The sequence below is a fragment of the Drosophila innubila genome (assembly GCF_004354385.1).
Source record: "Drosophila innubila isolate TH190305 chromosome 3R unlocalized genomic scaffold, UK_Dinn_1.0 2_E_3R, whole genome shotgun sequence".
Classification (NCBI taxonomy): domain Eukaryota; kingdom Metazoa; phylum Arthropoda; class Insecta; order Diptera; family Drosophilidae; genus Drosophila; species Drosophila innubila.
The window spans coordinates 27,325,977-27,347,152 of NW_022995380.1; the positions used below are offsets into that span (position 1 = coordinate 27,325,977).

Consider the following 21,176-nt stretch of genomic DNA (forward strand, 5'->3'; position numbering starts at 1 on the left):
TTTTAAAGAAATCAAATTTTGATTTATATTTAAATTTATTTGAAGATTTAAATATGACCTTTTTAATTTGAAGTCTTAAATAATTGCGTAATTAGAAAAACATAAAATTTATGTAATTTTTTTTTTTTTTTAACCGAACCTTTTTTATATTGTTATACATTTTCCTCGACATTTTGAACTAATTAAATTTTTTTTTAAAAGAAATCAAATTTTGATTTAAATTTAAATTTATTTGAAGATCTAAATATGACCTTTTTTAATCCGAAGTCATAAATTATTGCGTAATTAGAAAAACATAAAATTTATGTAATTTTTTTTTTTTTGAACCGAACCTTTTTTTTAGATAGTGGTTCGGCTTAGGTTCGGGTTCGCAAAGTAAATAATTTCAAGGGTTCGGCTCATGATCCGGTTCAGGCTGCTTAAAAACCCGAACCGAACCGGTTTGCAGCCTTGGTTTTTACTATCTTAACATTAAGTTAACAAGATTGAAAGTTGCTGTTAACTTATATATAAGTAACTAGTAACTAGCTCTAACTGCTAAATACTTGTAACCCATGTTTGTTCCAACACCTGCCACAAATCCATGCAACACACACAGAACACATTTACAAGTAGTACTAGTAGGTTAACAGTTACAGACTTAGTCAGCCTGTCTACTGGCCCTATTAACTACAATACATACATCTCTATATACATACTATGTACTTAGATACTTCAAACTGGATTATACGAAACTGTCATTATACTCGAACACTTTCAAATCTAATAGTACTTAGCAGTGCCTTATTCTATACTTTATTTTAATTTTCATTTCCATTTCCTTTGTCTTTAGTTTCTTTTCTGTCGCACGCAGCTTTCTTTAAGTTAATTCTCCTTTGTTTGCCTGGTTCTGTAGTAGATATATGACTTAATTTTCATTTCGTATCGTATGAATAGTATATGAAATATAATAGTAGTACCAAACATACATTCCATATTACTATGTAGTCTTGTGCTATTTCCGATGCACTCAGATATCTCAGATTTCACTTGAGATAGCTGAATGTCATCCTCACCGGTGCCTAAGTTATTGCCGGCATCACCTACATTAGGGTTCATCGATTTTTTGCACAAAAAATTTTATCCCAAATTCATAATCTACGGTTTATTCTAAGATGTTTTCACCATAGTTCTAAAATAAATTCCTAGTCCCCGCTTTTTGAGTTAAACAGTTTTGTGTTTTTTGCTTAAAAATATGTCTTAAGGACAATTGGTCCTTGGATTCTGTGATTTTTCTATATAATATTCAAAGTCCAGTTCGTAACAAGAGTTTTAATACCAATTTTGTTTGAATCGGAGTGTGAACACTTAAGATATGATAATAATAACATGATAACAATTTCAAAAAAATACAAATACATTTTTCAACTCATAAAATGGACTAGGAATTGATTTTAGAACTATGGTTTATGGGTGAAAACATATAAGAATTGACCGTAGATAACGAATTTGGGTTAAAATTTTTCATATTGTTTTTTTTTCCCTTACAAATCGATGCACCCTAACCTACATACATTGTTGTTGTTCTGTACTCTATCCGGATTTGCGTACCGCTTTCTTTATATTATCTACCACTTGTGTTTGTAACTTTTTCAACATGCTCTCAAATAGGCTCTCCGACGGACTCTCGTGCCAGTGCCACCTCGGTACGCTCGAATCGCAACAACTCCGTGGCACCGGTCAAGGTCACCAGTGGGGGTCACCACGAGCGCCATGGCTCCGCTCATCGCCAGCACCACTCGCATGTCCAGCAGCAAAAGACATCGCCGCAGGAGGAGGCGCTCATTACGAACATAACAACAAATCCCGTTGCCGAGAGCGTAACCGTTGAAATTATCGAGCCGGCAAATAAGTGATGAAATAAATAATAATTTATACAAAAATAATAACAACAACAGCAACATCTAAATGAAAATGATAAATGATAAAACACTCAAAACGAGTCAACAAATCGTCGATATCGTCGTTTAATATGCACGCGATAATAAGGCTCCCCATTCTAATGGGGACCAATGCCATTGTTAGACCCTTTTTTAAAGACATTTTTTGCAATTAATGATTAATATTGTTGAAACAGTTTAAAGCGTATTAGAAACTTTTTGCAGAAACACACACGACAACAATGCTAATTAATTATATATTAAAATATATATAGATACACATTTATAGAGAGCAATCAATGTATATATTGATCGAATATATATGCAACTACACCGTAAAAAAATGTTGGAAAAAAAACCTTGCATAACAAATTCATACTACTCTTTTTTTTCAAACCAAAAAAAATAACAAAAAAACCAGTAAAATAACAATAATAACAAACAAAAATGATTATTTAAAATTTACAAATTTATATAAATATTGTACGCAAATAGAAAGCTTTACAAAATACCGCAACCTACGATCCCTCGTCTAGGCACCCAAGTAAATAGTTCGTAGACCTGAAAAGAAAAATAAGATAAAAATGAAAATGAACCAAAGTGTTATGCATGAATAAAAGTAGAAAATTCAGTTTTTGGTAATACTTAAGGGAGAGCGATAATCATTGCCAAAAGAACAATTAGGACACATAGCTAAAAAAAAACAAAACTAAACAAAAAAAAAAAAAGCAAAAAGCTGATTATGTACAATGTACATACGCACAACGCCTTATCTTATCTACTAACTTACAAACATATACCAGGAAGCAGCTCCCAATGTGGAAACGATGCAGTTATGCTAACGAATATCTATAGAAAGCGCGAGTTCCGGCCACGCCTACAAATATGCTGCTGTAGTCCCCATATGGATATTATTCTTATAGCCAATCAACACAGTAATGCAATTGCAAATGCAAGAAATATTATGAACCTCGGGACCATATTTTATAATCAAAATATGCGTTTCAAAAATGTAAACGAATCACGCACGTTTAGTTCCCACTAACATTTTTCAAGTGTACTCGTATAAATAATAACCAATACCAATAACAATACCATTACTTTTAACTACATATTGTTAAATGCTGGCTGAACTTAAGTTTAGGGAACACTAAAAATCAGGCTAGCACAATGCACACAAGTGCCGTAGTATGAGTAGTTAGTTACTATCTAACTACTTCCATAATATACGAGTAGCTTCTAATGATCTAAATTGACTTCCAACCACATACAAATCTTCAGTTCATATTGTGCTAAATTTATGTTTCAAATAAATACATACCTTATTTTTTGGGAACCTTTTGAATTGGTCAACTGTGTCGTAGTTTAGCACTGGGCGAGCCAATAATAGGGGAAGATTCTTAGTGCGTCCAGTGCTGAGACAACATGATTTGGCCAATACAAAGGCATTCTATTTAGTTTCTTACTTAAATTCATAGTACTTAAAACATATTGAGTATAATAAGAATTTTGATTTTCAGCAAGCCCCAGAACAAAACTCTCATTTGCTTTTGTGCTCAATCAAAGAAGCTTAACTGTGAGAATAACAAAGTGAATACAAACGTGTTTATAAAAACCTTAAATACTAATTACAAAAAAAAAACAAACGAAAACCTAAAGAGATATGCCTAAAATGGCGAGTACAATTTAGTAGAGCGAGGGTATATCGCATTAATTTAAACTTAAAAACTAAAGTCAAAAACAAGTTATAACTAAAAAAAGAAAAATAAACAGTATAAGTATAAATTTTATTACAAATACAAGAAAATAATTAATAAAATGCTTGATAAATATAACTACTTGGCTAAATAAAAGTAATTATAATTACAAGCATAATTTTATCCAAATTGCATCGAATATTTCTTAAACAGCATACAAACAATCTTATTTCTAGGACATCAAATATATACATATATACGTATTTACATTCCAATGCACAACAAAAGGAAGAATACAAAAAAAATATATATAAAAACAAATTAAGAAAACAAAATTTATTTGTAAAAAACGACTTAAGCATTGAAATTTGGGGAAGGATTTCAAAGTTTAACTTTGTTTTTTGTGACAACACGTAGACTTAAGCACATAAAAAGCTAAAATTAAATTAAATAGATACTATATACAATATATATATGTAAACATATTTAAGATTTATCAACATTCTCCAAACACTGATTTTTCTATTTACATCAAAATACAACAATTAACAAAATTGTTGAAGGCAGACTAATATTAAGCGACTTTTAATTAAGCAGAAATCATAAAAAACAAACATATATTAAAAAAAATTATATACATCAATATATGCTTTATTTACTTTAATATTTATATACACATTACAACATACAAAGTAACTAATGATTATATACACTTGTATGAAAATCTAGTGAAAATCTATGCGATAAATTCATTTACACTCTACCAAACCAATTTTATACATATACCAAGCAAAATTTCAAAAGTCTAATATATAAAATCTATATAAAACTAGTTGATGACATTTCGCAAAATTAAAAACAAAAAATAAAATTAGCAACTAACTATTTAAGCATCGACGAAAGGCATTAATTTAAAGATTTCTCATGTGACTCATTTAACTACTTCAACTAGCAACCACAATTAACAACTAGAAGTTGGACGTAGTTAAAGTTAAGCCAGATAGTAGCCAGGATTACTTATAAAGCGAAAGTTAACCATTAAGGTAAATATATTGCATTCAACAAAAACAAAATACCAAAGATAAAAGAAAATGAAAATGAAAATGATAAAAAAAAATTAATACTTACAAATGAAATGCTTTTTTTCAAACTCTAAGAACGGCAAAGACAAAGTATAAGAATAAACCTGTTGGAAACGCTACAAGAACTTCGTATATTATACATATAAAGTGCATATATACATATACAAATATAGATTTATATTTAAAAATCAGTTCACTATAATAAAAACTATATTACCATAACTTAAAAACAAAAACGAAAACGAAAACAAACTACAGTCTTTTATAGAGTGGTGCCCCTGAAGACGCTTAGCCTGCCCTCGGGTTGTCTCTCCTGTTCCCGATCCGGTAATCTCCTGTTTTTCACACGCTTGTAATAACTCTGCTCGGCCACATAACTTAGATGCTTGGCACTTCCTGCTCCCGTATTCTTCACAAACCGATACAGGTGTCCATTACGCTGCTGCAGCAGTTCGTGTGGATGCCCCAGTTCCACAACACGACCCGCATCCATGACCATCACACGATCGGAATCCATAACCGTATGCAATCGATGCGCAATTGTCAACACCGTACAGTTAGCGAACTTCGTGTGTATGGCCTCCTGTATAAGTTGATCAGTGCTGAAAAGTGGCATAAAAAAATAAGAAAGGATATGAAAACTAGTGCTGGACTGGAATTTATAGTAATTCCCCAGGAAACATGCTCCCTGATCAAGAATCACACAAATTTCAAACTTGCGATCAGGGAATATCACCGGAACCGGTACCGGTACTGTTGTGATTAAAGAGTTGACCAACTTAAACTGTCATAACTTGATCAAAACTGAACCGATTTTCAAGCGGAATATCATTTTGATCATGATTTGACCTCTAAATTCATTTTGCATTTAAATTTTGTTCATTTAGAAAATGTAATTATTTTTGACCAAGATTCGATATCGATGGTAAGGGTCCCCCCTTTGAAATTTTGAAAATTTAAAATTTAAAATCTCAAGTTTTCACTTTTAATCAACTCCCTATACCTTAATTAGTATAAATCAACACTTTAAACTTGATTCTGAGACCTTTCATATTTTTGTAAAAAATCATGCCAAATTGAACAAAAATTTGGACTTGTAAAGTGGCTAAGTCCGCAGTATGACCAACTTCAAACTGTCATAACTCAATCAAAACTAAACCGATTTTCAAGCGGAATGCCATTTTAATCATGATTTGGCCTCTAAATTAATTTTGCATTTAAATTTTGTTCATTTAGAAATTTTAATTATTTTCGACCAAGATTCGATATCGATGGTAAGGGTCCCCCCTTTGAAATTTTGAAAATTCAAAATTTTAAATCTCAAGTTTTCACTTTTAATCAACTCCCTATACCTCAATGAGTATAAAACAACACTTTAAACTTGATTCTGAGAACTTTCATTTTTTTTGTAAAAAATCATGTGAAATTGAACAAAAATTTGGACTTGTTAAGTGGCTAAATCCGCAGTCTGACCAACTTCAAACTGTCATAACTTGATCAAAACTGAACCGATTTTCAAGCGGAATGTCATTTTAATCATTATTTGGCCTCTTAATTCACTCTGCATTTAAATTTTGTTTATTTAGAAAATTAAATTATTTTTGACCAAGATACGACTTACTCTGGATCCACATTGGCTGTCGCCTCATCCATGATGAGTATTTTGTTGTGCCGCAAAATGGCGCGAGCCAGACAGATAAGTTGTCGCTGACCCATGCTGAAGTTAGCTCCTCCATCGTGCAGTCGGTAGCTGAGGCCGCCCTTAAGTGCTGCCACAAAGGACTTCAGCTTCACAGAGTCGAGTGCCTGCCACAGTTCCTCGTCCAATTGCTGCTCAAATGGATCCAAATTGTAGCGCAATGTGCCTGAGAAGAGCACTGGGTCTTGCGGTATAATCGAGATGCGACTGCGGAGATCGTGTAGACCAAGCTTGCCGATATCATAGCCATCGATCTCGATGAGTCCCTCGTTGAGTACGAGCCGAAAGAGCGCCTGCACAATCGAAGATTTACCGGCTCCAGTGCGTCCTACAATGCCAATTTTCTCCATTGAATGTATAGTAAAATTGAGTCCATTAAGCACATAGTGCGTGTGTTCACTGTAACGCAGCCGCAGATCCTGAAAGTGCAGCTGCCCTGCACTGGGCCATCCTGCTGGCAAGTTGACACTGGCTTCCGTCTCGTAGGATGGCTCCGCTGGTAACTTGACATACTCAAGGACACGCTCCACACTGGTCATTTGATTCTCCAGCTCGACGGTCTGCCGCATGCCCCACTGACAAATGATGCCCAGGGACATGGACTGTGTGATGGCCAGGCCCACATCTCCGCTGAAATAGCCCCGATCGAAGATGAGAAAACTGAATGTGACCAACAGAATGTAGAGCACACAGATGAGATCCGTCCAGAAGGCAAATGCCCGATTAACACTGGCATACATATACACTGCCGAGGTATTCGCATTTTGATAATTGTGAAAGTCGCGCTCCAATCGCTTTGTGGCACTAAAGGCACGTATCGTGGTCAGACCCTTGAACGTTGCATTCGTGTGTGAGTAAATGGGACTTCGAGCTGTAGACGACATAAGTTGGATTAGTTGTTAAATTAAATTGTGATAATCTTATAGCCCCTTTTTTCTGACTTTGTCTTCAATTTTGTTGCAGGTTTTCCTTAGCAAGCAAATTTAAATTACAAAATAAAATTTTTCTGCGTTTTTTTAAGTCTGGATCTGATATTTTGCAGTGGTAAAATACTTATATGAATCATATTGACAAAATACTAAATCTTAAGAATATAAAAAGCATTAAACTTTTGAAAAATATGTTGTCAAAAAAGGTATAATGGTTTTTTGCAACACAAAACTTGAATATGAGAAAAAAAAAATGAGTATTTACAGGTGTGTTCCAGAAATACCAGACAAAGATTTATGACAGCCTCTTTTCTCTGACTTTTTCTACAATTTTGTTGCAGGTTTTTCCTTAGCAAGCAAATTTAAATTACAATATAGAATTGGTGCAGTGATAAAATACTTATATGAATAATATTGACTAAATACTAAGTCTTAAGAATATAAAAAGCATTAAAATTTTGAAAAATATGTTATCAAAAAAAGATATAATGGTTTTTTGCAACACAAAACTTGAATATGCGAGAAAAGTGATTATATACAGGGTGTTCCAGAAATATCAGCCAAAGATTTATGATAATTTAAGACCTTGCTCCCGAGGCTCAGACTGCTCAAAGCGTTATTTTCTACATATATTCTACATATATACAGGATACTCTACATATATACAATGTGTTCCAGAAATATCAGCCAAAGAGTTATGATAATTTAAGACCTTGCTCTTGATGCTCAGACTGCTCAAAACGTTATTTTCTACATATATTCTACATATATACAGGATATTCTACATATATACAGGGTGTTCCAGAAATACCAGACAAAGATTTATGATAATTTAAGACCTTGCTCCCGATGCTCAGACTGCTCAAAACGTTATTTTCTACATATATTTCTCAAATTAGCTGAAAACTCGACTCTATTTCTGGCCATTGATTATAAAAAGACCGAAAATTCAATTAACCGGACACTTACAAATGATATCGATGCGCTTGAGGCTTCGACTGGCGCCAATGTAGAGGCTGCGAGAGAAATAGAGCAGGGCGATCATCCCAGCAGCCGGAATCAGTAGCCAATAGTTGGCGGTGCTCACCACGATGAGAACGGCCAGGCCATTGACGAAGAACTCAAATGAATCCATCATTGACTGTGGCAAGGTGATATCAATGGAGAGAATATCGCTGGAGAAGCGATTGAGTATGCGTCCCGACGTAGCTAGCGTGAAAAACTGCATGCCGGCCCGAATGATACCCTGGAATAAGAAGTTGTGAATGCGCAACGAGATGCGTAAGCACATCATAAAGAAGCCAAAGGTGCGCAGTACATAGAGCAAAAGGGTGCTGATAATCAGCACAGCATACAGGGCGACTAATCGAGTTCGAATCCTGCGTCGCTCGATTGCCGGCTCATTTTCATCTGGTTGCGTCTCCTCCCAATTGGCCCTGAAAGTGTTTATTAGATAGTTACACTGATAAAATGTTCTAAAATCAAGATTTTGGTCTCAAAACTAAGAATTTTGGTGAAAAAATGTGTCGAGAGCTTAAAATGCTTGTACTTAGAAAGCACATCTTGGTTGTGAGAACATTTTACTAAAGACTAATAGCCTATTTCCACGACAGCACATTTGGCTCATTCGACGCCATTTTCATCATTTGGCAGAAATGTGGACTTCATTTCAGTACAAAATCCGAATGATCATTTTGGCTCATTTATAATGAATGAGCCGATTTTTTGTCATTCGACCCTGTGAATTTCATTATTTTTTTTATCGAACACGCGATGTTTATCGATAAACTCGTAAAAAAAAAGCAATTATCCCCTTAACCAGCTGTTTTCATCAATAAAATCGGTAGGCATTAAATTTGCGCCAATTATAATATCATAATAAATAATAAAATGTTGTTATTGTCTGCTTTTTATAATTTGTGCACAGAAGCCGAACAGCTGCTTTGCTTTATGTGTCTTAACAGTTTCACATTTGGTCGTGGAAAGCCAAATATGAGGCACATTCAAATGTGAGCAAATGTGGCAAATGTGAGTGGTCGTGGAAATAGCCTATAAGTTATTATTTTAAGAGTAAATGTTCTTAAAATTAAAGTCAAATAAAAAAATTTGACATTACATTTTAATTTTATAATTTTTTTTTTAATTTTGACTTTTATTTTTTACTCTGTCTTGGTAATTTTATAAATGTTATTTTTTTAATTTTTGGCGAGTTGGATTCAAACCGGCGCATACTGCTTTACATTTGAAGCGGTTTCTCTAACGAGAGCGCCACAGGTCATATGAAATAGTACATATTTATGCTTTCCTAACAATTTAAGATTTTTATTCTTGTATTAAGAACTTTGATTTTTTAGATTAATATTCTTAGTATTAGTAATATGGTCTTAAAATGTTCTTATTTTAGACACAAAAAATGTAAGATGAATGTTCTTGATTTTAGAAGTTGGTCTTTTTTTCAGTGTACTTACCATTTGGATAGGAAAATGTCCATTGTGGCCTCCGAGCCGCGTGCCACGATGAAAACCACTAGAATTATTAGCACCACCGCCGGCAGACCGAGTACCGCGAAATATTCCTTGTAGGTGCTCAACTTGACAGATCCTAGCAATTGTTGCTCCTTGTAGAGCTGCTCACTGGCTTCCTGCTGCAGTTGTAGCTGCTGTTGGGTGAGCGGTTCTTTCTGTGGTGTCTCCTCGACAATGCTATCGGTGTGCACGGCACGCAGCTTGGACACCTCACTGTCATTTACCACGGACATGCGGAAGCGTGTGAGCTGCTTGAGGGATTCGTATCTGCCCTGGATGGAGGCACGGCCGTTCTCCATGAGCACAATATGATCGGCGTGGTGTAAGAGCGCCACCCGATGCGTGACCAGGATGCGTATCTTGTCGCAAAGGAACTCCTTAAGGCAACGCTCCAGCAGCAGATTGCCCACATGTGTGTCCACAGCGGAGAGCGGATCATCCAGCAGATAGATGTCCGCCTTGCGGTAGACCGCACGTGCCAGGCTGACACGGGCCTTTTGACCGCCGCTGAGGCTGGCACCCGACTCGCCCACAATGGTGGCGTCTCCGAGTGGCAGCTGGGCGATATCCTTCTCCAGCAGACACACACGCAACACATCCCTGTAGCGTTGCTCCTCGTACGGCTCCATGAAGGTGATATTCTCTCGCAGACTGCATCGATTCAGCCAGGGCTCCTGTGGAGCATAGCTGATGACGCCGTTGAGCTCGACGCTGCCACTGATGATGTCCAGTTCACCCAGTAATGCCGAGAGCAGTGTGCTCTTACCGGCACCCACCGTACCGACAATGCCAATGAACTGTTGCTCCTCCACCTGAAAGTTAATGTCTTCGATGTGGTGCTGAAGCTTCTCCTGCTTGGCTGGATCCCAACTGGCCGTTAAGCTGCACAGTGTGACACTCTTACGCATCGACAGTGGATTATGCATGCGTCCATAAAAGTTGCCATGCTGCAGATCATCGTCCACGTCTAAAAAGTTGGCCACGCCGCCATCGGCAGGATCCTCGTGCTGCAGCAGAAAGTCCAGGACTCGACGTGCAACCACATAGGTCTCCGCCCAGGAATTGATGGCCAGTGGCCAGAGATGCAGCAGGGATTGATTGAGATGATCGTAATAGCTGGACACGATGAAGACTTTCTGGGCGGTCACAATGTCGCCAGTGTAGACGTAGCTGACCAGGCACAGGAAGAGCGACAGCTTGGAGATCATGTCGGTACATTGCAGCGCCGCATAGACGTACATGGAACCACGTATGGCGCCCATCTCTTTCTTGCGCACTCGGGCTATCAGCTTGGCAAAGGATTTCTCCCAGGCATACATCTTGATCACCTGCATCGCCGAAATGATCTCGTTCATCAGCTTGACACGATCATCGCCGTATTCGGCGGACAGATGCTTGAACCGGGCCGTCGCCTTGGCAGCCCACACCTGGAGCGGTATGAAGACTATAATGCTGGCTATGCCGACCAGTGCTGGCCAACCGATCACTTCGTAAATGATATAGCCAAATATGAGACCCTCCAACGGACCCTTCCACAGTTCATGAAAGAAGTAAAATGTCTCATTGAACTGCGGCAGATCGGTGGCCATAATGGCAATGGCATAACCACTAATACCACTATTATCCGCAGCCACCGAGACCCGCAGGCACTTCCTGTAGACCAGGCCAGCACAGGCCAGACGCACGCGAGCTCCCAGCCTAAACAGGTAGAACATGAAGGGATGGTAACAGAGGGCGGAGACAAGGGAGCATAAGACCACGCCCATGGCATATAAATATGCCGATTCCTTGCTGATGTCTTCATTGCTCTCCGAGAAGAAGGACACGAGTCTGCCAAGCATCAGTGGTTGCATTGTGCTGCAGACAAGACAATACAAGACTGATCAACAATACTATCAAGGACAGAAGCCAACAAAGCACTTACTGCAAAAGAATCTCAACCAAAGAGTAGAGTATACAGATGGGTACAAAACTGACGCCATAAGCCTTAAAGATCATATGCAGGACACTCGGCTTCGAGCGTTTCAATTCACGCTCCCAGTGCTCCAAGAGAGTGTGCGACACATCTCGGCTGTCCAGACTGGGCACATGATCATACAAATCCGCCGGCTCAACGTTTTTACCGTAACCCTTGCGCAGTATTTCGCTTGACCAGCTGCAAAAGTTAGGACAAGAGACGAGAATTTTAACGACAGACAGCCGGATGTTTATACGAGTAATTTGAGTAGTTTATCTTAAAGAAACTGTTGCATGTTGTGACAGGCGATACCGCCATAAATATCGGTCCGATTTGCTCTTCAAGTTTATCTTATCTGGGCAGAAAGCGGGCAGCGTCTAAAAAATTCAATTAACTTTCAAATCACCCTCGTATTATTACGTATACGCAATAGTTTCCTATAAATACACGTATACGTAGCGAGCATTTAAAGTTTTTATTGACCGAATAAACAATTGAAATTTATGGTTGCACTGTATTTACTGAGATTTTATTATACACTCGTATTTTTTGCGATAATCGAACACTCACATAAAAAACCATTTGGAAAAGAAATTCGCTTTAAGCACGGGATTTGGTTTGAGCTCCTTCTTTGACGTGAACATTGTTTATCATCCAATTCACTGGAGTTGTAATTTAGCGGCTACATCAACTTGTATAAAATATACACAGTTAATCACATACGGTATATATCACATATATCCTTTTCAGAATTCACACCGCTCGTAACCGTTGCCTTTGCCGTTTTATTCGTAACTGATTCGCAGTAGGCAAAGAGCATTTGATTTTTAACTAAATGTTGCGCTCCGTTCCCGAATCATCGCTATAAATCAATGATCCGCGAAGGCCTATCGCACCACCTGTAGGGGTGGACAGTGTGTTTTATCTTAATGCCCCTTGACAGCGAACCATCAGCGATGCAGTCGAAACCACAGCTCGCGAGTCGCGACCATTTGCCAAAGTGGGTTACGCTGTTAAAACATCGAACATGGAACATGAGGTACCGCCAGGTCTGAAGTCTAGGGAATAACAAACCATAAATACAAGTACCTGTGAGTAATGAATGATATGTATACCCTCTGCTGTATTAACAACAAAAAAGGTATATTGGAGTTAGAGATATATAGAATTAAAAAAAAACACATGCTGCTTAAATCCTGACAATAAATATAGAGAAATTTAAATATATAGAACTGCAGACATTTTGGCGTAGTCTAGACATTTTTAAAGAGTATCTCTTTAGCGAGTTGTTGAAAATTAACTGTCATTTTAGTTTAATCCGCCTTTTCAAGGTTGGTTATTGGACTCTTCAGCAATTGACAATTTTAATTAGAAGTTTTTGAACTTAATGTAGTTTGTTTAACTACTGTTTATCCCTTGTTTCCGATGTTTATCTACAATCTGTTGAAATTTGTATCTTTTTCTTTTTTTTATTAAATATTTAATCTCAGGCCTGTTCCGGTTTTCACTTTCGGCAAGATTTGTCGGAAGTGTAATCCTTAACCTGTTCTTATATAAATCTGAAAATATTTTGCGTATTGAATTCACTTTGAGTTGGTGAATTCAAGTCCATTAAAGTGATAAAATATAATTTTAAAATGTTGAGCTCAAATGCAACGTGAAAAATTACATTTTTTGAAATCCGATAAATAGAAAGTGAAAACCGGAAAAGGCTTGCATAATTTATTTTTTTTTCTTTTAAATAATTATTATAAATGAATTTTGTTGGTATAATAGTTCTCAGGCACTTTATTGAGATTTGGTACGTAAATACATAAGTACAATGTCATAAATCTACATTATATAGTAGTTTCTGTAGTATACAGAATAATATGCTGTATATAAAAATAGCACAGGGCATAGTTTGATTTGCTTTGATTTGTGCAAATTGCATTTGTGTTCTACTTATATGATATATGAAGACATAGCGGAGGCATAAAATTATCCTAACGAAAGAGTTGCATTCATAAATTCATCAGTAAATTTAAGTAACAAGTTAACAATGAATCACGCTTATATCCGATTACATATTTACAGACTCATATACAGAATACAACATGGACTTTTACTACTACTAAACACATCATTACGTTAAGTACAAGTTATTTTTGTGCGTGCTTATAATAATTTCAGTTTCATACTACGAATGCTAAGCAACTCTGTGTGTAGTTTACAAAATTGCATACGGTATGCATAATTTGATTAAGTTTTTTCGATTGAGGCAAATTGCTTTCGAGTTCTTTGACATATGAAGGCATTTCGGAGACCTTAAGCTATTAAATTCATCAATTCGCCTACGATGTTAAGTAATCACGCTAGTATATGTACATTGTACATACTTATACAGAATAGAACTATCACGGTTACAACTACAAAACATAAGGTTTAGTAAGTTATTTTTGATGCATGCTCATAATACTTTCAGTTCCATCCTATAAATCTTAATCAAGTTTGTGTGTCAATCTGAACGTATGTAGTTTGTTGGCTATTCCTTTTGCTCGTGAAGTGCCGGTGTGATATTGGGATCCTCTGGAGTCTCGTTCTGGTTCATCAGCCGTTTGCTGTAGCTTTCCTCGGCCATTTGTTGTAGTGAAAATGCAGTGGCTGAGCCTGTGTGGTCCACCAGTTGACGAAGATATCCGTCAGGCCGTTGCAAAAGTTCATATGCATGTCCAAGCTCGCGCGCTTCTCCTGCATCCATGACCAGGACACGATCCGAATCCATAACGCTGTGTAGTCGATGGGCGATTGTGAGTACCGTACAGTTGGCAAACTTCGATCGTATCGTTTGTTGAATGAGCTTGTCGGTTCTGAAAATTAATCAAGATCAAGATTATAGTGATGGCGTTTTTATCTCGAGAAATAATCAGTGCTACTATACTTACTCTGGATCCACGTTGGCCGTGGCCTCGTCCAGTATCAGTACACGATTGTTACGTAGAATGGCGCGGGCCAGGCAAACCAGTTGACGCTGGCCTACGCTGAAGTTGGATCCACCATCATACATGCGGCAGTTGAGGCCGCCAATTAACGTGGACACATACGAACGCAGCTCCACATCTCCCAGCGCTTTCCACATCTCCTCGTCGGTTCGATCGTCCATCGGATCGAGATTATAGCGTAAGGTGCCCGAAAACAGCACAGGATCTTGGGGTATTATTGAGATTCGACTACGCAAATCGTGAAGTCCCATATGTTCAATGTCTATGTCATCAATACGTATCATGCCCTCGTTGCAGGCCAGTCTAAATACGGACTGAATTATGGAGGATTTGCCCGCTCCCGTGCGGCCTACGATGCCGATCTTCTCGCGCGACTCAATTGTGAAGTTAAGATCCCGCAGCACGGGCGCCTCTTTGGGTGAATATCGCAGCTTGAAGTTTATAAACTCAATGCGTCCTTTGCTGGGCCATTCAGTTTTTGGCTTGAATTTCTCTGGCGTCTCCAGTGGCGGCTCCGATGGCTGTTCTGTATATTCCAAGACACGTTCAACGCTCGTCATTTCATTCTCCAGCTCGGCTGTCTGACGCATGCCCCATTGACACATGCCCGTCATCGTGGTGCTGTGCAGAATGGCCAAGCCAACATCGCCACTGTTGAATTCGTTGCGTAGCACCAGAAAACTGAATACAACCGCTGTCATATAAACGATGCACAACATATCCGACCACAAGGCAAAGGCGCGTGTACACGAAAGGAACAGGAACCATGCCGAGGTGTTGGCATTCTGATACTCGTGAAACTCATTCTCCATAGCGCCCTGCGCCTGCAGAGCTCGTACAGTGGTAAGACCCTGGAATGTCTGATTTGTCAACGAGTAGACCGGACTGCGAGCTATAAATAAACAGAAAGATCATTAGATTCGAGGCTACAATCAAGATTTATTGTATGGACTTACATATGCCCTCGAGTCGCTTAATACTGCGACTTGTGTTCACATAGAGATATCGTATGCAGCCAAGAAACACCACCATGAAAGCAGCTGGAACCAGTAGCCAATAGTTCGCAATGGCCACGATGATGAGAACACCAGACACATCAATGGCAAACTGAAAGATTAGCAAGTTTAATATCAATGTAATCATTTTAAAGTCATGCAACATCATTACATTTATGCAATCCAGCAGTGTGCTCGGCAAATCTGTGTCCACTGTGCGAATATCCTTGGAGAAGCGATTCAAAATGCGACCCGAAGAATTCGTATTAAAGAAGTACATGGAAGCGCGAGTGATGCCGCGGAAGAGACGATCGTGCAAGCGCAGGGAGATGCGTAAACACATCTTAAAGTATCCAAATGTGCGCATAAGATAAACGATGAGAGTGGCACCAAGGATGACGGCATAGAATAAGACCAGCTGCTGACGAATGTTATCTTCTACGCTCGCTTCACTCAACCGACTAGACATATTAAGGGTATCGTTAACTGGCGCTGGACTCGTCGACTCATCTTCCGTCGCATTAGACATCAAGATGGGCTCATTGGCTGTGCGATTAAGCGCAATGTTTTCCTCCCAAATAACCCTGATGAAGAGAAATAAAGAATATAAATAAACAGGTAGATTGGCAGTACTTCTTACAAACTTACCAGCGAGACAAGAAATAATCCACTCCCGTCAGCATAATCCTGGCACAAACAAAGAGCACCATAATTAGACCCAGCAGAAATGTGCTTTCCAGAGCCTTGAAGTATGAAGCGTATACACTAAATTTGACAGCGCCCACGGCTTGTTGCTCCTGGTTGACTTCTTCCACGGTCTCATCTGGCCGGAGTAGCTGATTATGCTGATGATGATCCATGCTTTTCTCCGAGTCGCTGCGGGACATGTGACTGCTGATACTATGCGTATCGATGCCACTCTCGTCGTGCGTTTGCTCCAGAAACTGAAACTGGCGTGAACGCTGCAACTGCTGATAGCTTCCCTGAGCAGTCACCTTGCCAGCAGACATCAGGATCAGGTGTTCCACGTCGAACAAATACTGCACTTGATGGGTTACCAGTATGCGTATCTTGTTGGACAGAAAGTCGCGAATGCACTTCTCAAAGATGTGTTTGCCCACATGAGTGTCGACCGCGGAAAGCGGATCGTCCAGCAGATAGATGTCCGCCTTGCGATAAACAGCACGAGCCAAATTAACTCGAGCCCGTTGACCACCGCTAAGACTGACGCCGCGCTCTCCAACAACAGTTAGATCACCATTGGGCAGCAGCTCCAGATCGCGTTCCAGCGCACAGACTTTGATAACCTTCTTGTAGCGCCGTTCATTATAGTCCTCCACGAATACAATATTATCTCGTATTGTTCCCTCAAAGACCCAGGGCTCCTGTGCGGCATAAGAGATCTTGCCATGCACAAAAGCCTCACCCTGGACAATGCCCACTTCGCCGAGCAGCACATTTAGGAAACTGGACTTGCCGGCGCCAACTGGACCGACCACTGCAGTCAAAGTCCGGTCCTGAATTTCCGTGCTAAAGCTGTCAATGGCGCAGTTGGCATGTCCATCACTAGCACCCCAGGAGGCGGTCACGTTCTTCAATATCACACACTTCTTGGTCGTCTCGGGACTGTAGTCTCGCAGGCGGCTGTGTTGTGTCTGGGTTGGCTGCGATGTACCATTCGTCAGCAGCGATCCATTAAGCTCGACATTCTTCAGCTTATCCTCTTCGGTTAGTCGGCGTTTGATCTTCGACTGTGTTGTGTCGTTCTCCAGATTGATGGGAGACTCAGCTCTATCACCGTCCAGCAGGAATTCCTTGCATCGTTTCGCCGAGACCATTGCCTCGGCAATAAACGTAATGGAGAGTGGCCAGAAATGCACCATGGAATCATTCAACATGTTGAAGTACGAGGATACCGTGTAAACCTTCTGGGCGGTCAGCGCGTCGCCCAAATAGACATAGGAGCATAGGGCTAGGAACACAGACAGTGGCGAGATCATTGAGGTGCAACTTAATGCGGCATGAATATAGTTGGTGCCCTTTATGGCCTGCACCTCCTTGAGACGCACTTCGGCAACGATGCGGGCAAATGACTTTTCCCATGCGTACATTTTGATCACCTGTATACCCTGTATGATCTCGTTCATCAGCTTGACACGCATATCTGTACGCTCCGCTGTCTTCTCCCGGTAATAGGCTGCGTTCTTGGCCGCCCACGCTTGGAGCGGTATGAAACTAAGCATGAATGAGACACCAATGACGGCAGACAGTCCAATCTCTCGGTACATGAGATAACCAATCAGTATCGATTCCAAGGGTCCCTTCCAAGTGTCGTGCAGAAAGCATAGCGCCACATCGAATCGACCCAGATCGTTGGACAGTATATTAATGGCGCGAGCACGAAGTCCATCGTTGCTGCTACTCTTGGACACCTGCAGGCACTTGCGGTAGATGAGACCTGAGAAGGCCAGGCGCAGTTTTGTGCCCACTTGGAAAATGTAGAAGATGAACGAATGAAATATTATCACAGGAACCAGCATGCATATCACAATGCCTATTGCATTATAATACGCATCCGACTCGGTTATACTCGTCTGATCCGCGGCAAAATAACCGACTAAGCCGCCCAGAAACAATGGCATAAGGGCTCTGAAATTAAGTCAAGAATTAGATGATGTTTTTTTTATATTAAGAGTGCAAATACATACTTGCAGCAACTTTCCATAATTGCATATATTAATCCTAGAGGAATAAACACGGAACCGAATGCTCGCAATATCATTCGGATTACACTGGGATTACTTCGCTTCAGCTCATCGTCCCACAAATCACTAAATTTTTTCGTCAGCCGCCCGCTGTCGAGTGTCTTTCTATGCTGGTACAGCTCCTCATCCGAAAGAGGACCCTGCAGACCGCGCTTGAACATATCCCGCATCCACCTGAAAATATATGATTTTAATTTTTGTTTATTTAATATTTTTTTTTTCGACCATCATAGCCATGGTTCCACGTTAATGGTAAGGGTCCCCCCTTTGAAAATTTGGAAATTCAAAATTTTAAATCTCAAGTTTTTACTTTTAATTAACTACTTATATCGTTATTAGTTTAAAAGGACACTTTAAACTTGATTCTGAGGCCTTTTATTTTTTTGTAAAAAATCAAGTCAAAATTAAAAATCAAGTCAAAAATGCAAAAATGTTTTAAGTCATATTAATAATTAGAGCTACTTTTAAAAATATGTCATAAGAACACAGACTTTTATTATATTTATGTTAGCTTTAGCAGGTGTTTTATAAGCACATTTAAGACGATGTAAAGAATAATTAATTTTATAGGCATCTTACAAGAGCAACTAAAGTGAGCGTGCTACTATCTTATCAACTTCATTAACAACATCAAGGATTTTCAGACCCTAAAAGTACCAAGGGATTATTAAGATTTCCGAATGCAAAATGGAAGTTTTCAGATTAAATGCAGGTTCACTTACAGTCGGTTTCTCTCGACCGATGAAGCTATAAACCTATAATATCTGTGTATTTTAATAAGCTAATAAATTCCTAAACACATTTTATGAAACCATAATTTACGTCCGTTTTTTTTTTTTTTTTTGTTAAAAAGTTATCATAATATGCAGATTGTTCCAATCAACTGAGGCCACAAACGGGAAATCTTTGGTTAAAAAAATATGCTGAGTCATGAGCATTAGTAGCGAGTGGATCGAATCTACTATATGTTAATCAATTGGGTCTAACAGGTCTGTTTATCATTAAATGGTTAAAGATTACAAATGATTAGATTATAAAATAACACAAACGATTTCGATTATACAAATATATTCTAAATGTTTGGCGATAATATTCATAAAATGCCTATTTAATAAATACTTCCTCATAACTGTATAATCAATATGAACAATTGCACACACATATGTGCATGTGTGCGTCTGCAAGCTGTATATAAATTTTGCACATGTCTAGATAATAATTGTAGCCTTGATAGCTATGTATACTGACATCTAATACTTATGTACTGTGAATAAATGTATATTATATTCATAACGTCTATCAGCGTCAAAATAACCGAATTCAGAGAAATTTATTCGATAAAATAATGAGACGGTGAATAACCTTAATAAATATTAGTAATGTACATATGTACATATATACAGATGACATATCTACATTACTTATAAATTTAATACATTGTGACACGTGCTAACTGAGCTGACTTAACAGCGTGAATACATAATTTACCGATATTTGTGGAACCATGACTAATTTGGGGGAGTTACAGAGGGGCGTTAATTGAGTGAGAAATCTTACCAGAAGCTCCATCGTGAGAAGGCATTTGCACTTTCGTAAGGATTCTTTGGTCGTACAAGTTTTCTTCTGGTGCGGTTCATAATATTCGAATATTTGTGAGTTAGGCACAGTTATCACTTCTGCGATTACTTCTCCCTAACGGTAATGCAGAATTTGGAGTGAAAAGCAATTCGAAACACACCCTGTTGCAATTGCCTTCTTTATTAAAATTTACAATTCACTGTCACAGCAGCAGCAACAACAACACTATCAGCGAATCTTCCACAAATCGTCTATTGTCAATTGTGTACGGTCGAGGTCATCGGCAATCTTCTCTCAATTCACTCTCTTCTCCGACAAACCAAATTAACCGTTTGTTGCTGCAATTGGCCTGGCAACAATAAAAATGCCAATGCAAATTCACGCTCTCTTTATATTCGTTAATTAATCACTGCGAGCGACGATAGAACTAACACAATATCACAATTAGTAAGTAATTATTTAGAATACACACAGTTATTACGAAAAAACGACACAGTATTTAATATTTTACGTAGACCGGTCAACGACTATCCGGTCCAACTTCTGAAATGGCAATGACAAAATAACTGAGAGCGACAATGCAAGAAAACTTGGAAACAACACTAAACAAAGAAGAGAGAGCGAGAGAGAGAGAGAGCACAAAGAGAGGGAGAGCGTTGGTGTTTACTGTTGCGGTTGTGCTACTCTTCGTTTTTCTTAGGGTAGTCAAATTTCTAAACTCATTTTGTTTTTAATAAATTTCTAAGCATGATAAATGATAAAAAATAAAATTAACTTTTCATACAAAAATCTTAATAAAGATGGTTTAAGTGGTTTTCTTATATAGCGTTTACACATATGTACAGAATAAATGTATGTGTTCTGTTTAAAACGTATAAAAGGGTAGTTTTCTCTTCGGCATGCGGATTGATTTTATGCCGCTACGCTCTTTTGGGCGTAGAGACAACGAGATTTGCTGAGAATTGATGTCAACGTCAATTTGAAAATTGAGCGGGAGCGATTGCTAAGCATTGTGAAATTGTTTATTGATATACAGACGAGCTTTTCTT

General features: G+C 38.6%; 3 protein-coding genes across 5 annotated transcripts in view; 1 reads left to right on the forward strand and 2 right to left on the reverse strand.

The window, feature by feature from the left end:
* The window catches only part of LOC117791934, a 34,401-nt gene extending 29,712 nt beyond the window's left edge, over positions 1-4,689 (forward strand). For 2 of the 3 annotated variants that reach the window (XM_034631871.1, XM_034631872.1), the window contains exon 7: positions 1,651-4,689. In XM_034631871.1, the coding sequence (XP_034487762.1) occupies positions 1,651-1,895 (245 nt within the window). In that variant the 3' untranslated portion in view covers positions 1,896-4,689. The remainder of the gene's footprint in view (positions 1-1,650) is intronic. The other variant, XR_004618117.1, reaches the window with a different exon arrangement.
* Positions 4,690-4,810: 121 nt separating this feature from the next.
* Positions 4,811-12,602, reverse strand: LOC117791933 (probable multidrug resistance-associated protein lethal(2)03659). Its single transcript, XM_034631870.1, has 6 exons — positions 12,379-12,602; positions 11,776-12,006; positions 9,795-11,708; positions 8,296-8,762; positions 6,320-7,268; positions 4,811-5,300 (listed from the first exon to the last, which is right to left on the reverse strand). The coding sequence occupies exons 1-6, from the start codon at positions 12,450-12,452 to the stop codon at positions 4,961-4,963; spliced, it is 3,975 nt and encodes a 1,324-aa protein (XP_034487761.1). The 5' UTR covers positions 12,453-12,602; the 3' UTR covers positions 4,811-4,960.
* A 965-nt stretch (positions 12,603-13,567) lies between these two features.
* Positions 13,568-20,678, reverse strand: LOC117790180 (probable multidrug resistance-associated protein lethal(2)03659). Its single transcript, XM_034629504.1, has 7 exons — positions 20,107-20,678; positions 18,493-18,723; positions 16,433-18,433; positions 15,957-16,368; positions 15,746-15,896; positions 14,733-15,681; positions 13,568-14,657 (listed from the first exon to the last, which is right to left on the reverse strand). Exons 1-7 carry the CDS (start codon positions 20,184-20,186, stop codon positions 14,333-14,335), a joined length of 4,149 nt encoding a protein of 1,382 aa, XP_034485395.1. The 5' UTR covers positions 20,187-20,678; the 3' UTR covers positions 13,568-14,332.
* Between the last annotated feature and the right edge of the window lie 498 nt (positions 20,679-21,176).

Coding starts and splice junctions, on each gene's coding strand:
- LOC117791933 (XM_034631870.1), bottom strand. CDS start 12,452: ATGTTCACGTCAAAGAAGGAGCTCAAACCAAATCCCGTGCTTAAAGCG. Junction 12,007..12,378: donor TTTTCCAAATGGTTTTTTAT/GTGAGTGTTCGA, acceptor TAACTTTTGCAG/CTGGTCAAGCGAAATACTGC. Junction 8,763..9,794: donor GACATTTTCCTATCCAAATG/GTAAGTACACTG, acceptor AAACACTTTCAG/GGCCAATTGGGAGGAGACGC.
- LOC117790180 (XM_034629504.1), bottom strand. CDS start 20,186: ATGAACCGCACCAGAAGAAAACTTGTACGACCAAAGAATCCTTACGAA. Junction 18,724..20,106: donor TTCTCACGATGGAGCTTCTG/GTAAGATTTCTC, acceptor ATATATTTTCAG/GTGGATGCGGGATATGTTCA. Junction 14,658..14,732: donor ACGGCCAACGTGGATCCAGA/GTAAGTATAGTA, acceptor ATTAATTTTCAG/AACCGACAAGCTCATTCAAC.